The sequence below is a fragment of the Pseudophryne corroboree genome, chromosome 12, assembly GCF_028390025.1.
Source record: "Pseudophryne corroboree isolate aPseCor3 chromosome 12, aPseCor3.hap2, whole genome shotgun sequence".
Taxonomy (NCBI): domain Eukaryota; kingdom Metazoa; phylum Chordata; class Amphibia; order Anura; family Myobatrachidae; genus Pseudophryne; species Pseudophryne corroboree.
The window spans coordinates 157,986,126-158,004,495 of NC_086455.1; the positions used below are offsets into that span (position 1 = coordinate 157,986,126).

General features: G+C 47.3%; 1 protein-coding gene across 4 annotated transcripts in view; it reads right to left on the reverse strand.

The window, feature by feature from the left end:
• Positions 1-18,370, reverse strand: part of CEP128 (centrosomal protein 128) — a 240,531-nt gene that overhangs the window by 175,534 nt on the left and 46,627 nt on the right. For all 4 annotated transcript variants that reach the window (XM_063948221.1, XM_063948219.1, XM_063948220.1 and 1 more), the window contains 8 exons: positions 16,350-16,422; positions 15,271-15,387; positions 10,305-10,391; positions 9,406-9,480; positions 8,931-9,057; positions 8,661-8,821; positions 4,369-4,719; positions 3,432-3,648 (listed from right to left, as the gene is read on the reverse strand). In XM_063948221.1, coding sequence (XP_063804291.1) covers positions 3,432-3,648; positions 4,369-4,719; positions 8,661-8,821; positions 8,931-9,057; positions 9,406-9,480; positions 10,305-10,391; positions 15,271-15,387; positions 16,350-16,422 — 1,208 coding nt within the window. The remainder of the gene's footprint in view (positions 1-3,431; positions 3,649-4,368; positions 4,720-8,660; positions 8,822-8,930; positions 9,058-9,405; positions 9,481-10,304; positions 10,392-15,270; positions 15,388-16,349; positions 16,423-18,370) is intronic.

Consider the following 18,370-nt stretch of genomic DNA (forward strand, 5'->3'; position numbering starts at 1 on the left):
AGGATTTGAGTGTAGACTCAATCTTACGATCAGCTTTGTCCTTTAGGGAGGCTGCACCCGGGACTGGCAATACAATTTTCCTTGAAAGCCTGGATACTGATGCATCCACTATCGGTGGCTTTTCCCATTTTTTCCTATCCTCAGGAGGAAAAGCAAAAGATGATAATAACCGTTTAGGGCAGGGCTGGCCAAACCAGTCCTCGAGATCTACCAACAGTTCATGTTTTCCAGGCCTCCTGGAGATCTGTAGAATTGTCAGTTAGGAATGAATGCAGCACATCTTAATTAGTAATGACTACACCTGTGCACCAGCTAGGTGGTCTGGAAAATGTGAACTGTTGGTAGATCTCGAGGACTGGTTTGGCCAGCCCTGGTTTAGGGATTTGAAATTTCCTATCAGGACTAACCCACGGTTCTTCAAACATGGTATTAAGGGGGTAATTCCAAGTTGATCGCAGCAGGAATTTTGTTAGCAATTGGGCAAAACCATGTGCACTGCAGGTGAGGCAGATATAACATGTGCAGAGAGAGTTAGATTTGGGTGTGGTGAGTTCAATCTGCAATCTAAATTGCAGTGTAAAAATAAAGCAGCCAGTATTTACCCTGCACAGAAACAAATATAACCCACCCAAATCTCACTCTCTCTGCAAATGTTATATCTGCCTCCCCTGCAGTGCACATGGTTTTACCCAACTGCTAAAAAAATTCCTGCTGCGATCAACTTGGAATTACCCCCTAAGTGCCTCTGACACAGGATTCCTCACACTCTGTCACCTTATCAGGGATATTTAGGGATATTTAGAACTTCTCTGATAGCTTCTAAGAGAGCCACTATTCCCTGCGACGGAGTACCCTCCCCCACCTCTGAGTCCACCTCACCCTCCTCAATTTATCATTCATCATCCAAGTCAGACTGCAGGATATGGGCCAAAGTGCGTTTTTGCGGACAAATGGCAGGGGACTGAGACGCTGGTTTGGGTACGGAGTCTCTTTTCATAAACTCAGTCATAGATTGTCTTAAGTATTGCGTCTCTTTCTCGGTCCGAGATAACTTAGTAGAGATTGTGGAAATCATTCCCTTAATGGAGTCCAGCCATGCTGGTTCTGCCCCACTAGCCTGGGAAGGGACACTACATTGAGTACACACTAGGGAACCCCCTGGGGAAGATGAACACTGTGCCTTACATGAAACACACTCTTTGTCTGACATACTGTAATAGTGACAGCACACACACAGGAAGAGGTTAAATACACAATTAACCCACAAAGAGCCCTTCTAGGGAGACAGAGAGGGAGTATGGAACCAGCACACGGCGCCCTCAACGCTAATGCCAAGCTTAGCCGGTTGCAGACTAAGTGCCTAGATTAGGGACTTAGTACACTAATAAGCGCTCCCCCCCCCCCCCTCCCCTGCTATGACCCCCTGGTACCGCTGAGGTAATCTGGAGTCTCTCCGGAGGAGCTGCGCTTCCCTGTCAGTCAGCGTCTGTCTGTGTCCACTGCAGAGGGAAAATGGCGCTGGTGAGCTGCTGGATCCGCTCATAGTGAAGCCCCGCCCCTTCAATGGCGCGCAGTCTTCCCGCTCTTTTTTATACTGGCTGTATGTGTCTATGTGCATAAAATGGAGGCAGACTCCTTTTATGGCTTTGTTGACAGTCTGGGTACTGTGTCCGCTGTTCAGCGTCTGTTTCCTTACACAGCGGGAGATGCAGTCCGCCCCATTTAGAAGCCGTGCGTCTCCGTACCCTCATGCCGCCATAATGGCTGGCGACCCTCTAACAGGGATGCCGGATTAGTACTCACCACTCTTCTTTCTTCTGGTTCTATTAGGGGTGGAGGCGTGCTGCGGGAATGTACGCTCGCCGCGGTGGGGCTTGCGAATAGTTCCCTCAGGAGCTAGTGTCCTGTCAGCGGGGAACGGGACCATTAACCCTGAGAGAGGTTGCGCCGTTCACCGTCCCCCCCAAGTCCAACGCAGCAGGCAGGCTGGTGCCATCCAGTCCGGCCTGAAAACAAAACAAATACAGAAAAATAAATGCAGAAAACTCTACAGGAGCTTCTAGAGACGTGACCGGCTCCTCCGGGCACATTTTCTAAACTGAGTCTGGTAGGAGGGGCATAGAGGGAGGAGCCAGCGCACACTATCAATTTCTTAAAGTGCCCATGGCTCCTAGTGGACCCGTCTATACCCCATGGCACTAAATGGATTCCTAGTATCCCCTAGGGCGTTAGAGAAAACATGTAATAAACACACTGCGGTACAGGGCCTGTACGCAGTGTTACGCATATCCTAGACCACAGGTTCTCAAACTCGGTCCTCAGGACCCCACACAGTGCATGTTTTGCAGGTATCCTCACAGAATCACAAGTGACATAATTAGCTCTACCTGTGGACCTTTTAAAATGTGTCAGTGAGTAATTAATACACCTGTGTACCTGCTGAGTTACCTGCAAAACATGCCCTGTGTGGGGTCCTGAGGTCCAAGTTTGAGAACCTCTGTCCTAGACAATGTTTTATTTGTCTGCATGAAGTACATAGTTCACTGCTGAGTAGGGATAATCTGTGTCTTGCAGACAGAAATATTTGCATTACTGCCAAGTAATGAGCCCAGCAGTATCTCCTTGCTTAACATGAAATACATATACACATACGTCTTCATACATCTAGCCTCAATACGCCATGCAGCTTGAGATTCCTGGTGCGATTGAGCCACCAGGTCCCGTGCAACTACACTAGCGTTGGGCGTCTTTTTTGCGGAAAAATGCATCTTAGTCGCAACACAATGCAACTAGGATGCATCAGGAGACTGTGCTGAGTAATTGGACATGCGGCACTATTATCTATGTGTCTGTATATGAAGCACAGCTGCTGCATTGTAACACTTCATACACAGACTCACAGTCGCACACAGATATACAAGTGTCCGAACACATTTTCGGCAAAAAAGATGCAAAAGAAAGACGCCAGACGCTAGCAGAGTCTCACAGGATCTGGCATGCCGACCGCAGCAAGGACATATACGAGACACCGCTATAGTTGTTTAACCATGCAGCTATGCTTGTCAATGTGCCGGGTCTAGACAATGCAGTCAGTCCATTCCAATAGAGGTCTATGGAGACAGTGGTACGCCCAGGAAAATGGGTTAAGGCTGGAAAAATGGCAGATTTTGTTAAGTTGAACAGAGCAATAAAGGAGTTTTTTTCTGTCAGGTTCTCTGACATACAGTGCTCAGTGTCACTAACTATCTTTATATATAGAACTGTGAATTTAGAGAAACTCTGCAAACAAACTTAATTAAAAGTGGGAGCAGAACTCTCTGGGTACTCGGAGACCCCCCCTGAGTGCATCACTGCTGTGCCTTACTGAAGCACCCTTTGTCTGTGCTGCAGAAAATGACAACACATTTGATACGGTGCAGGAATGAGCATACCCTGAAGCCGCCCGACCAATTCCTGCGAATCGCGCACTTCTCTCTCCAGTTCCAGCTGCTGGTCCTGTGCCTCAGCAAGTCGCACTTGTCTCAGATGTAACTCTTCTTCCTGCTGTGCCCGCCTCCCCAGCACCTCCGCCAGCTCCTTGCGCAGACTTTCCGCTTGTTGCGCTGTGGCCTGGAGCTGACACTTCATTTCATCCTTCTCTTTCATCACCTGTGAGGACACAGCGTGCATTAAGACACTGTTGTTGTACTTGTGACTACAGAATTAGCTACAACCCCCATCCGGAAACGGTACTCTATCTGCGCGTACTACATACCAGAGCCATGTCTCTGGGGCATAACCTATAGAGGAGGAGGAATGGGAAACGTTGCCTCGTTGTCCTTTTCTGTCCTCAACCTTCTGTAATGTTATACCACGCTTCTATACACTCCTTCCCCCTCTTATATTGATGCGCAAAAAGTGGACGAGGTTTAATTAACCCCCGCAAAAAATTATCACTTTCATACAGATGCGTAATTAAATATTTTTCTCATCTCAATCAAAGCTGCAGAATAATTACTGCAAGAAACGACATAATTTCAACAGAAAAGTATAAAAAAAAAAAGTATTTTCCTTGCAAGCGAGGGAAAGAAACTACGCTTAGAAGGATTTCTTATTTATGAAAGAAATAAAAGATTAAAAAAGGCTGTCTATATTGTCAGAAAGCTGTGTAATAGATTGTGGTGTAAAATGGTCCCAGTCACTCTTAGAACATTTTTAAACGTCTTTTATAGACTATTCCAGTGCAACAGAAAATGTTAGATTAAGAGTAAAAAAAAATAAAAAATGACATAACGGTAACGAGAAACCTCAGTCATCTTAAAAGATTGGATTGTGAAGACAGACTGGCATGATGACACGTATGTACCACGCAATGACAGTATGTCTGACCTGTGTATAGCGCTCAGAGGTCAGTCCCATCGTCTCCGTCTTCTTCTCCATTTCCTGCTCCAGTTTTTTACATTTTAGCCTCCAGTGTTTGACGGTCTCCTGAGCTTTGGATTTCATATCTTCTCTCTTCTTCTCAGCCTCCAGACGCAGGGCCTCAGCTTCCCGGAGTTCTCCCAGGCATCTCTCAGCCTCTTGTGTCACTTCCTCGATTTGCTGCACCAGCTCAGAGTTATGACTTTCTAACTGTCTCCTTTCCCTCTCACAAGTCTCATAACGGCTCTGGATGTCCTTAAGTTGCCCCAACATCTTCAGCTGCTGTTGCTCTCTCTTCTCCATGTCTCCAGTCAAAACCTACAAAAAAAGGTACCAAAGAAACAGAACAGCTTTAAATTTAATGGCAATACTCATTGATAGGCCTCAAATCACACCTTCAAACTCTGCAGTAATATGAGCACTTGAGGTATGTTAGTGATGAACACAGTGGACTCATACGTAGTCCTGCCTCCATCATGAGGGATGGGTCATTAGCAAAGGTGAGACATTATCCTATCCAGGTCACCTGAGAGAGAGTGGCGCACTTAGATGCCCAAAGCTGAAATGCTTGACCTAACATGACCAGCATGAAACTCTGCATTACAGATACTCTAAAAGGCACGCCATGAATGTTCTACTAAAGTAAGCATTCTGTCCATGGACTGTAAGCCCACTGAAAGCTGTTCCAGCCTTAATCCTCCTTGTGGAGGCCATGATAAGCCAAAAGGAGGCCCTCAGACACAATAAAAATGGATTTAAGCAGATACTCCACATTGGGGGAGATTATGACCTTGCCTTACCCTCAGTGGGAAGAGGATAGCTAGAATAAAATCTGTGTGGGGAATTAAGTCTTGGTCTTGCCCACACCTGGCTAACGGTGTTTCTCAACTCCAGTCGACTGGAAACTACATCTCCCAGGAAGCCGTGCGCCACAAACGGCTTTACACTCGGCGGCTGTCTCCGGGCCGGTTCAAATGCCTGTCCGGGCCGGATAAGGCCCGCGGGCCGGAGGTTCCCCACCCCTGGTCTAGTCAGTCAATGTTCAGGAGTTCATCAGGCGGACTGCTTGGGGAAAGAAACTTTTGAGGCTTCTGGTGGACCTGGCGGGGGCGGCCTTGTAACGCCTGCCTGAAGGAAGCAAGTTAAACATGCTGTGGCCAGGATGTAGCTGGTCCTTCACTATCTTTGTTGCCTGCTTTTTAGCTCTGGACAGGTACAGGTCCTGGACTCACGGAAGGTCGGCCCAGGTGATCTTCTCTGTGGTTCTGACCACCTTTTGGAGCCTGCATCTGTCCCTCGCGTTGTCGGAGCCGTACCATACCAGTATCGAGGAGCACAGTACCGACCCCACAATCGCGGAGTAGAAGAGGAGCAGAAGCTTCTGTAGGATGTTGAACTTCCTTAGTTGCTCTAGGAAGAACAACCTCTGCTGCGCTTTACCAACAGTGGCGTCAGCGTTGGACCCCCATTTAAGGACCTGGGAGATTGTGGTCCCCAGGAACTTGAAGGAGTCCACTAGCGATACCACACTGTCATCAATCGTTAGCGGAGGTGCATTAGCTGACTGCTTCCTGAAGTCCACTATCATCTCGACAGTTTTCAGTGGGTTGAGCTCAAAGTTTTTGTGGCTGCACCACTGGGCCAACCGGACTACTTCCCATCTATAGGCTGATTCGCCCCCGTCCTTGACGAGGCCGATGAGGGGATGGTGTCTTCGGCGAAGTTGATGATCTTTACTGGATTGCACCTCTGAGGTGCAGTCATTTGTGTACAGGGAGAAGAGCAGGGGTGAGAGGACACAGTCCTGAGGGTCCCCTGTACTAATGCATCATGCTTGAGTGGCCAATTCCCCCGCTTTCACCACCTGTGTCCTATCTGTCAAGAAGTCTACTATCCAGGAACAGGTAGCTTCAGGGACCCCTAGCCGAAGTAATTTGGGGTTAGGATGCTGGGGACAATTGTATTTAAGGCCGAGCTGAAATCGACAAACAGGATCCTCGCGTAGATACCGGAAATGTCTAGGTGCTGTAGAATGTAGTGCAGGCCCAGGTTGACTGCATCCTTGACACACTGATTCAAATCGATAAGCAAACTGTAGGGGGTCCAGTTTGAGTCACAGTTTTCAGGTAATTCAAAACCAGACACTCGAACGTTTTCATGACCACAGACGTCAGTGCTATCGGCCTGTAGTTGTTAAGATTCATGATAGAGGGTTTCTTGGGGACCGGGACGATAGTGGGTCTTTTGAGGCAGGAAGAGACTTTCTGTAGCTCCAGCGATTTGTTGAGGATCTTGGTGAATATGGGGGCGAGCTGACCCGCACATGCTCTCACGGCAGATGGTGACACTCCGTCAGGACCCGGAGCTTTCCTGGGTTTGGCTCTTTTGAGCAGTGCCTCCACCTCTTCATGGGCGACTTGCAGTGCCTGGAGTTGGCTGTCAGTGTTCGGGGCATCGTAGAGGTGATTGTGTGGGTCGCAGGGGACTTCTTTTGCGAACCTGCTATAAAAGTGGTTCATGGTGGATGCTAGGTCTTGGTGCATGGTGGTGGACTTCATGGTGGATGCTAGAACCTGCTATAAAAGTGGTTCATGGTGGATGCTAGGTCTTGGTGCATGGTGGTGGACTTCATGGTGGATGCTAGGTCTTGGTGCATATTTTCCAGATCTCCTTGCTGGAGCACAGGTGTATTTACTGGCTGGACAGATGGTTCAAATTACTTCTTTTGCTTGCAGAGGCCTGCAAAACATGCACTGTTAGGGTTCCCCGATATCTGGAGTTGGGAAACACTGCCTTACGATTTGGAAAAGAAGCGAACAAAACCAGACACTTCCCCTCCTGCTTAAACCTATAAGCGTTTGGGACCTCCGCTATATTCAGAATCTTATATATCTAGTGCTTTAAATCTAGAAGCGTTAGGAACCTCCGGTATATTTAGATTCTGGCATATCTAGTTCTTTAAACCTATAAGCATTCAGGATCTCCAATATGTCCAGATTCTGGTAGGTCTAGAGCTTGAAACATTGCTTGAACTACAAAATCTCCGCTCTGCCAACTAAATGTGTTATCCTCAGACCTTGAAAACACACCAGTCCATGATCAGCGGCCACTTTGACCTCTTGTGATGAAAAGTGAGACTTTGACTGATCCCAAACCTGGAATACCAGCGGGCACTAAGACTTGCACCACATAGTTGGGGGGTTCAAAGATTTTATCAAGGAGCAAAGGACATCAACTGATGAGATAAAAACTGTTACCCAAGCTGGTTCTTCTAGAGTAGTACAATGGTACCAGAAGGATCCTGACCAACCTAACCAGCCACCAACGTAGAATGGTACGGTCAGCAGTAGGTCCCTTACCAGGAGTACCTGCTTTCTTGGTATCAAAGCGTTACAAGCTATCCTGTGCTCTCTACAAATAATGGATACAAACTCCTGGTTCTGAAGACCACAGTAGCTTTCCTCAATCATCTCTCAAAGCACTGGGGTGAGCTTTAGCTATCTACCACTGCTATCTTCCAGTGCATGGTGGCGCAGCAGGCACTCGCCACTCAGGAGCGCCAGCTCACTGATTTACATGGCTGTAACCGCCATCCTAAAGGTGTCCCAGTGTAGGGAGTGGGGTCTGGTGTTAGAGGTTCAACTGTGGCACTTCTGGCCCAAGACTCCTAACCTCGCAGAGCCACAGGCACCATGGGTGTTTTCCATGAGGATCTTTTCTATTACAGTGGTCCATGTAAAATCAGCAGCAATATATAAGCACCTGCACTTGCTAAAGCTCCTAACTAAAGCGCTGGCATCTGCAGGTGCAGGATATGGCAGCGGAGGAGTTACAGACCTATTTCAGATTTAAAGTGCCGGAACTTGTGGATGTACTCTCTAATGCCCAACAGCTCCACAGAGCCCCAATGGGATGACACAGAAAAGTAGCGATCAGTCCATTGTGAATAATGAGCTATTTCTAAAATGTTTCCTGACTTGTTCATTATGCACAGAGAGCAGGTTATACACTACACCGAGAGCCACACCACTATACGGAACAGGTGATTGGCCAACAGTGACATTCACGCTCCGCACACCAGGATTACATGTACAAGAGACAGCTACAAGTGTGACAAGAGTGTCGCTCTTATCTTCATATACGTGGCTTCATATTGGGGCTACTTTAACGATTACGTCATGTTAGTCTTTCCATACTGCACCTGCAGTTACCCCATATGTTATGTTTTTTTGCCCACAGTAACCCCATGAAACACGCACTTCTAGATGCTCAGCCAGCTGAACCTTCTCTCGGTCCTTGTGGTCAATGCTGCGTTTCAGTTCCTCTATCTCAGACATGACGGCGTTCCTGTTCATCTGAGAGCGCAGCTCTGCGATTTGGCCTTCCAGCTCCTGTTTCCCCTGTTCAGACCGTTCCACAGCTAGAAGGCAGAAACACATCAGTCAGCCGGAAACCACTACCAGGGAAATTGTCACCTGCTCGGAGTACGGAGTCTTTGCTCTCCTGTACTCGGATTCCCACTACGTTACCTGCCCGGATTCTCCTCTCCTCCTCGCGGCACTCATGCTGGCTCTGCAGAGAGATTTGGGAAACCTGGTTCTGCAAATGTCCTCGATCCTCCTCCAACTTCAGGAGCTGACTGCGCAAATCTTCCACCTATGTCACAATGAAGAGATTTCCTCTGTCCCGGTAATGATTAGATAGATAGATAGATAGATAGATAGATAGATAGATAGATAGATAGATAGATAGATAGATAGATAGATAGATAGATAGATAGATATTCTTAGAAGGCCGCTAAACATACTATGCATATATGAAAAAGCATTGAGCTGTCACAAATACATTGTGTAGTGAATCAGAAAGTGATGATTGCTGGAGAAAGCTTTTCCCTGTGCACAGCAGATGCAGAAAACATAAATAGTATGCTAATGGGTGTAGTTATCCTAATAATGAGGAAAAGCATCCACCATGCCACATATAGCACGTCATAGCATCCTGTACCTGGCACAGCAGCGTGTCCCGGCTCCCCTCCGTCTGATCCAGCCGCCTCCGATACCTCTCCAGCTCCTCCCTCAGCTGCATGCAAAACAGAGAATGACTCAGTCAGACTCTAATGAGTGGGGCCCTTAGACAGGAGATCTGTAGGCCGCATCCTTCCCACTCTAAAGGGGGGTACTCACGGAGTAATCGCTGCTTAAAATCTAAGCAATCTGACTAGATTGCTTAGATTTTAAGCAGCGATCACTCCATGTGTACCCCCCCACAGCGATAGCGATGCGCGGCCCCGCGCATCGCTATCGCTGGTGCTAGATTGGCCAATCTAGCAGGTCGCTCACTTCACCCGCTGGGTGAAATGAGCACCCCTTCCCCGCTCTCCCCGCACGCTCGGCGCACATCGCGCTGTGCTGAGCAGGGGGAGAGATGTGTGCTGAGCGGTTCGCTCCCTAGATCTGCCCGTGAATACAGGCCTTAAGGCTTTATATCACTCCAGTATAATCAGTGGCTATCCCCTATCCCAAGAAACTTCTGAAAGAAAATCTGTAAGATATCTGTATTATCTGTTCACCAACAGGCAATGAGTTAGCCAGGAACAGACAAGGGTTTCCCTGCCCCCTGTACTGCCGTGTTACTATAATCACCGATAATACACCCGGTCTGAGACAGAGAACGCTGCACTGGCTATCGCTGTGTACGATTGTGAATCTCCCCCAAAATAATATACTGCAGACTTATCAGCAACGCAAAAGGTGAAGGAGATGGCACAGCACAAAAAATATTCATGTGTCCCTCTCCTCAATATCACGCACTGCAGATCACCAGTGGAGGGTTTACCCTCGCGCTATTTACCCAAACGAAAGGGAGCATGCACCCGTAATAACGTCGTAAAATAAACTGCAAACCTGGGATTTCTCATTCTCCAGCCTCCCCAGCTTGTCTTTCAGCGATGCATCTACTTCATCGGACTTCGTTTCCCGTTTTTTCAATGCCTGTGTTAGCAAAGAGACATCATGATTACCTACATGCAGTGACAAATCCCAGCAAGTTTCATTTGACCGGATACTGGAGGCAGAAAGGGTTCTAGCAGACACAGCAGTACGTGGAGGTTCACCTACCGTATACTGATGACACAGGTAACGTAGCACTGTTTCATCTTCAGGTTGCAAATTAGGGCTGTGCTAGGACATCCCTCCTCCCTGCAACTATGGCTAAGCATTTTACCTGCCGTGGTTGGCAATGCTAACTGGAGAACCACTTCATCTTTAGCTACTTCTACCGACATTGCATAGTTTAATTGCACCTCAGAGCACAACAGAGAAATCAGGGGGTACCCAGCTTAGATAATGCACCTAATTAGTCAGATAATGGAAATATGGAACATACTCCAGTTCCGTGTCAGCTAAAAAAATAAATCCTCTCCTGAAACCTGAAACTCAGAGATCAGATAGTGGTGTTGGTTGGGGCATTAGAAGTAGAATGTAATACCAAATACATATGCCTCAGGTATCCCCCGGTCCAACACTATGTTATTTTTGGGTGATTACCATGATATGGCCAATCTACAGCAGTCACAAGTTTACCTACGCTAGTCAGGAGCATAGAGACGGGTTATTGGGCAGTGGCATCTAAGACCGGGGGGGGGGGGGGGGGGGCAAAGACAACTGGTTCTCAGGAATGAGTGATGAACCCAGGAAGAGTAACATAGAGCGTCGACCCTTCATAGGCACAAGCTAGTCCAGGTCACAGACAAATCTTATAGTCCAGGGAATGTAGACTGCTATCCACACATCATGCTTCAACCACAAGCCCACACATCGCAGTCTATAAAGAAGCAGGAAATACCAGCTGGAATCCAGTGACCCGGGGTGAGAAAGGTCTAAACCTAACTCACTGGTGCAGAATTATAGATTTTACATTCCAAATAATTGACTTTGTAGGGTCAAGCAGCTCCGCACGCAGGCCTTGGACCAAGTGTAAATGTATTGCAGCAATTCCTATATCTTACACCACATGGACATAAACAAGCGCAATCATTTGCAATCCTCCCTCCTGGCATCAAAGCATTACATCTTCCATATAATTAGGAAAAATGAGCTTTTACGCCGGATCACAGCGTACATTAACCTTCGGTGGAAGAGAAGACGCCTTAGCACAGAGAAGTAGCCAGTCAGCTGCAAACTGATTGATCTATAAATAGGAATATGCCGGACAGATTCATAGAGCAGGAAAGTGACACCATGAATGGTGAATGACCCCTGCAGCGAGAAAGTGCGAAGGCACCATAACTGTGGCCCACACACGCTCTCCCAGAGCTCCTCATCCTCTCTCATGTGAGGCTGAGCTTGCTCTTTTCTGCAAATCCCCCACAAGCTTCTGTGTTCCTCTCATGCCCACTCTGGGATTCTGATTGCCCTAAACTGTTTTAAATCACGAGGAACAGTCTGAACGGTAATAGAGTGTCCCCGGGGCATCTTTAAACCTTTAATAACAACAATCTCTTTCTTTCTTTTCTCTTTTAAGTGTGCATATTTCCATTAGAAAAGCCTGGATGTGGATCTGAATATTAAAATGCTCGGGCTGATAGAGCGAGCGGAGCGTGAGAGATTTGGACAAATGAAAGAAGATTTGATAGACGAGAAAGAGAAAAAAAAATTTGCTGGATGAAAGTGTCACCCGTTCTGTGACTGAGCTTTGTATTACGGCGTTCCTTTGTTCCCAGTTTGTGCTGAGTGACCAAAACAAAAGCAGAATCTTGCCACCGTCTGTGTATAAAAAGGATTTTATTTTTTAGTTTTCAACAAAGAAATAAAAAACCCACAAAAGATAGAAGCAGTGATTAGCTGGTGTATAGTAAAATATTCCCCGCGTCACCCTCTCAAATATCACCCAAAGCCTCTTTTCTACCAAAAATACACCATCAAAAAAACTTTAAAAAATGATTGTAACCCCCAGAATATTATCCCTCTCTAAACGTGACCCCAAACCCACGGCCACTGAAAGGGCCTGGATGAGCTTCTTAATCCTTCTCTAATAAGGGCAACTAGACAGCGGGAGGCCACCTGGCCAGTCCCTTCTGGGCTGTACAGCAGACGTAGCCACATTCAGGATCCACATCTGGGAACGAACTTCCCTTGTATACTATATAGTACCTACTATAGTCCATTATTTCTTTATTTCTAAATACAGAAAGGAGAATTTCTTCCTATTGCTACCTTTCCCTTCATGGTCTATTGTGCTCCGGAACAACTCCTTGGTTCTGGAATCCTCATCGCGTCATCTGAAAGACAGTCCTGTAACTCCTCCATCCTTTCTGCTTCTGTCCCCCGTCCCTTTGGGTTGTACATCTTGGTTTCCTGAAAGACTTTTCTCTGTTCTTAACTTGGACCATCTCGATCAGTCCCTTATTCCTCCTACTAATCTCCTACCCATTTATACATCTTCAATCTAGAGATTCTTCCCAGTTCTTCAGCACCCTGGTGTCCCAATCAGTACTACTAGGCATCTGTATTCTTGTGCCCATCCATCCTCCACTTGTTACCCCCTGCGTTTGCAGATTTACACTGCCAGTCCTTTGAGCAGTCTCGTCATTCTTCTTCAATGCACCAATTCAGTGTATGTGTTGGGATTCCACTCCTTACGTGTTATACACCTTACTCACTGCCAGGTCATTTCCGCACGTCCTAAACCTGCGCACTAGCAGCACTTTACTAGTCACATTATTGCTGTGTTATAGCCCAGGACTAGTTGTCCTTATTAGAGAAGGATTAAGAAGCTCCTCCAGGCAGAGGAGCCCGCCCTTTCAGTGGCCGTGGGGTCACGTTTGGAGAGGGACAATGTTCTGGGGGTTACAATCATTTTTTAAAGTTTTTTTGATGGTGTATTTTTGGTAGAAAAGAGGCTTTGGGTGATACTTGGGAGGGTGACGCAGGGAATATTTTACTATACACCAGCTAATCATTGCTCTATCTTTGTGGATGTAAGGTATCTGGTCTCTAGTTCAACCACACTTCGACAGTGTCTAGGCCGACCATTATTATTTTTTTAACGTATTCATACTTTACGATCCACGTGGACTAGAATTGGGAACGGTAACCTGTGCAGAGCGCAGCGGTAGCAGAGCGAGGCACCTTGCCTGAAGCATAGCGAGCCATGCCAGGGGACGTGGTGCACTAATTGGGGTTACCGGTCATTTTACGAAGAAAACGACACCGGAAAAAACAAACGCATGTCGACCTTTTGTCAAGTCGACGTTGTACACGTCGACCTAATGCTTGTGTCGACCTATTTCAGGTGTCAACTTAGTTACTGTCGACCAATAGTGGTCGACCTAGACACTGTCGACCTAAGTCTGGTCGACTCTATGATCCACACCCGGATGTAATGGCTTACGAGACGGCCGGAGCTCCGAAACTCCGGCCGAACACTTAAGTTTTTTTTAAAGCAGCAAACATTTACAAGGAAAACCTGATTAGTTTTGCCTTGTAAACATTTGCCGCTTTAAAAAAAAAAAACGTACAAGTTCCGCCAGAGTCTCGGAGCTCCGGCCGTCTCGCAAGCCATTACGTCTGGCCCTATGTGTTACAGGCATTGTTCAGAGAAATGTGGTGGAATAACTAAGAGGCCCCAAACAAGAGGTAAAGGGTTGATCGCTCGCTAGCAGTTTTTAGCAGCCGTGCAAACGCATTGTCGCCGCCCACCGGGGAGTGTATTTTCGCTTTGCAGAAGTGCGAACGCCTGTGCAGCAGAGCGCCTGCAAAAACATTTTGTGCAAAACAAGACCAGCCCTGTAGTTACTGTTCGTGTGCGTTGAATCTAACGTTGGAGGGATGGCTTTTGACGTCACACACCCGCCCAGCGTTCGCCCAGCCACGTCTGCGTTTTCCCCGGCATGCCTGCGTTTTTCCAAATACTCCCAGAAAACGGTCAGTTGACACCTTGAAACGCCCCTTTCCTGTCAATCTTCTTTCGTTGTGCCGTGCGACTTAAAGCTTCGCTTGAACCTGTGCAAAATTACAAAGGTCTTTGTACCCGTACGTCGCACGTGCGCATTGAGGTGCATACGCAGAAATGCCGATTTTTAGCCTGATCGCTGCGCTGCAAAAAACGGCAGCTAGCGATCAACTCGGAATGACCCCCACTGTGCAATACTGATTCTACAGACTACCAGTCATCTGTGGGGAGATCCCAGGCTCCATTCAAGAGGTCAAGACAAACATATAAGAATGGAGAAGTCAAAATCTATTTACTACTCACGTACCCGGCTGCCGGGGTGTAGGCTCCTATCTGTGGGGGGGATTTTGCGCTCTGACAGTCAGCCATTCCTTTATTGTAAACTTAACTAAATCTGTGTGTGCTCAGTATCAAACATCACAGCTCGTATCCCTCGTCTCCCCATACTCAGACAATAGCGAACGCCCTTTCAGTATCTGTTCTGAACGGTTACCTCCCGGAGTATGCTGAAGAGTACTGAGGAATATTACACGTGTGCGCTGGAAGATTATTAGTGAACAGACAATGGACTGTGGGTCAGATTCATAGTTGTGTGCAACCAATGGAATGTATAAATCTCCGATGGTGGTGCTTACGCACATGACTCGTTCTGCATTGTCACACGCAGTCCACCCTAAGCTGCAGTTTGAATGACAGGCTGTGTCTGTTTGGTGGCGGAGCTGGGCAGCGTTCCCGAAATCGGGAGGGAAGGTGGGGCTTCCCCATTTTCATGAGATGCCGAGGTCAGGGTGTGTGTCTTGCATGCATGTTCACTGGCCCTGGAAGGCTGAACAGCCCGGCCCTCCTGAGAAACCTGAGGGTCATTCAAATGGACGATGTTAGCCCTTACTGGGCTAACCAGGTTACACCTGGACTCACCTCCTGCAGCTGTGTGGACACCTGACCCACATGGTCCTGTCGCCTGTCCGCCTGTTGTCTCTCCGTCCTCATCTCTCGCTCCAGTTGCTGCAGCCGCCGTTCCACACGCTCCGAGGCCTTCACACCAGACCAAAGAGAATAGAGGGTTCAGAGAGTTACATAAACGTCAGTGGTGAGAATGGAGTCGGGGATGGAATATGAATCGGGTCTCGCAATAGGCACAGTTGTCGAGAGAAGAAATAATTGAGAAAATGACATAGGAAATAGAACTTAGCAGTGTTAAAGGGCAATACTTTCTGTACCCCGTATAAGTGAGGACGTAATTAATGCATCACAACGAACATCTGATACTAAACAGGAATATAAAACTACTGCATAGTACACGGGGGTGACTGCCCAGAGAAAGGATTTTGGCCCTTGGTGAGGCAATTAGTAAAGTGTGAGATTAGATTGTCAGCTGCCTTCCTGGGTTGGGGAGGGGGGGAGGGGGGGAGTTGGTCCGACTCTCTCCATATGAACAGAGCTAGACTCTCTGAAGGTTGAATGTAATGGACCTGTCTGTTTTGTCAGCCTAACCATGTACAGATGGTGACGAAACATACACCCCTATCCGTGAGCACCAGGACAGGCCATCGGAGCCACGTCATTGTTATTCTAAATTTATATACAACCCTTCAGTAGTTCCACTTATTTATAGAAGATCTGTTCATCTTCTCGAATGGTGTAATTATACTAGAGCCGCAGCAGCACACGTACGGCCGTACGATGTCCCAAACGTCCTCATCAATTATAGAAAGAGCAGGGGACCCTGCTAGAGGTAGTACATACGAGACCGCAATCCAGAGCAGTACAGAACTGCTCAATATGGCAGATGCCGGATCCCCAGCACAGCACAAGGCATGGCGCATTAACCTCGTACCTCACATACGTCTGGGTCTTGTCAAGGAGAAAGCAAAAATGTGAACGTTTACAGCGAGATGCGATCGCGGACAACTGCAGAGAGTGTGGGTAACTGTCTGCCTCTCCCGTATAGATGGAGGTCTGGGGCGAGAGGGGGCCTGCAGGGCTGTAACACTCACCGTTTCCTGGCGCTGGGTCTCATCATAACGGACTGTTAGTTCCTGCAGAGCTTGCTTGGTCTCCGCATCAGCTCTGTGAGGTGAAGCAGAACATTCAGTCAGCCCATCCTGCTTTTATCAAGTCACAAATTAGAACAGAAATAAATACATCAACTGTTTTAACTACTTAACTAGAGATAGATAGATAGATAGATAGATAGATAGATAGATAGATAGATAGATAGATAGATAGATAGAATGGATTTAGCTCTGTTTGGGTAGAAAACACATGCCTGGTGTGGTTGTGTCAGATGCAACCACTCTGTGCTGGGCTTTCCCTGACATGGTCACGTCTGATGAGACCAGTCAGAAACACCCAAACTCTGTATGCTGGAAGAAAGTCTTCCAGCAGCTGCCGCTCTCAGAATGACCTCCCGGCCCCCAGCCACTCTGCTTCCTGGTTCTCTCCCCCAGTGCCTACCGTGCAGCCAGTCACTGCTGATCAGACAAAAAATTATTTTCAAAGTAAAACTTAAGGTGCATACACACGGTGAGATTCGGGCTATGCCCGATTCTCACTAATCGACAGGGGCTAGGTCGGTATCGCAAACATATAATGACTGTGCTTGCGATACTGGCTTTGTCCGATTTTGGCTAAGTGTCAATTTTGACTATCTTTTCTACGAGATAGTCAAAATTGACTTGCCTGCACAGTCTATCTAGGCATGCGATACCGACCGTGCGGGACCACGCATCAGTAACGCATCGGGATCGCAAGGTGACTTTCACCTTGCGATCTGCACTAACTTTCTTTACGATTTTGACTATACAGTCAAAATTGCAAAGAAATATCTCACCGTGTGGAACCTGTTTTGTTGTTATTTCATCCTAGTTTTTCTCCAAATAAATAGAGAGCCGTCATATTACCACAACACCGACGGGCTGTGTGCAGTTACCAAACTACCACTTACCTAATGTCAGCAAACTGTGCACCAAGACAGTAACAGAGATTACACCTAGACAAACATCCATCATGAGTCAAAGCCAAGGAGGTAAATTTACTATACAGCGCTTTAAAAAAAAAAAAAGTCTTCGGCGGTTCCAGATGCTGGTTTTAAAGGGACAATAATGTCCCTTTCATGCCCCTCTAGCTCTAGCTCTCAAAACCAACAAAGCAATTTGGAATGCGCTACGAAACCCCAAAGTCTCTTACAAATGTGTCCTTTCTGACTACAGTATTGCTTCAGCCACACCAAACAGCCCCTCGCGCCTCGCCAGTCTGCTGTGACTCAGCCGCATTAAGGGTCTTTCTCACTCAATGTGCGTCTTATTCACGTAAATAAAATAACTGGGAGCGACAAAAACTACTCTGCTACATTACACTGATCAATGTGATGTGCGACATTTGTACATCTGTGTGAAACAGAGTCTGAATCTGTGCGGTAATGTGGCAACCCGGCGTTTCTGATACACTGTGAGCGGCTTTCCGCTGATTCTGCAATGCAAACTATAAAGAAAGAATCCGTACGCTACTAGCCTCGGGGCATCTCAACTGCGTCGTACAGACAACCAGTAAGTGAGGATACATCTGTATTTCCCACCGGCTCCACCTATAGTCTAATACTAAACATGAACATACAGGATTTAACCACAAGATCCACTTAGCGGCGAGGAGCTAATCTGTGTATTCTAGCAAAAGAAATCATCCTGCATGAAGGCCTCAGAGTACCAGAATACAGGCTGCAGAGAGAGTCATTCACCGCTTATACATATACAGGTCTATGGGGGTCATTCCGAGTTGATCGCTCGCTAGCAGTTTTTAGCAGCCGTGCAAACGCATAGTCGCCGCCCACGGGGGAGTGTATTTTCACTTTGCAGTAGTGTGAACGCCTGTGCGGCAGAGCGCCTGCAAACACATTTTGTGCATAACAAGACCAGACCTGTAGTTACTTATCCTGTGCGATGATTGCTGCGACGAGTGACACGGTAATGACATCAAACGCCCGGCCACGCCTGCGTTTTTCCAAACACTCCCAGAAAAC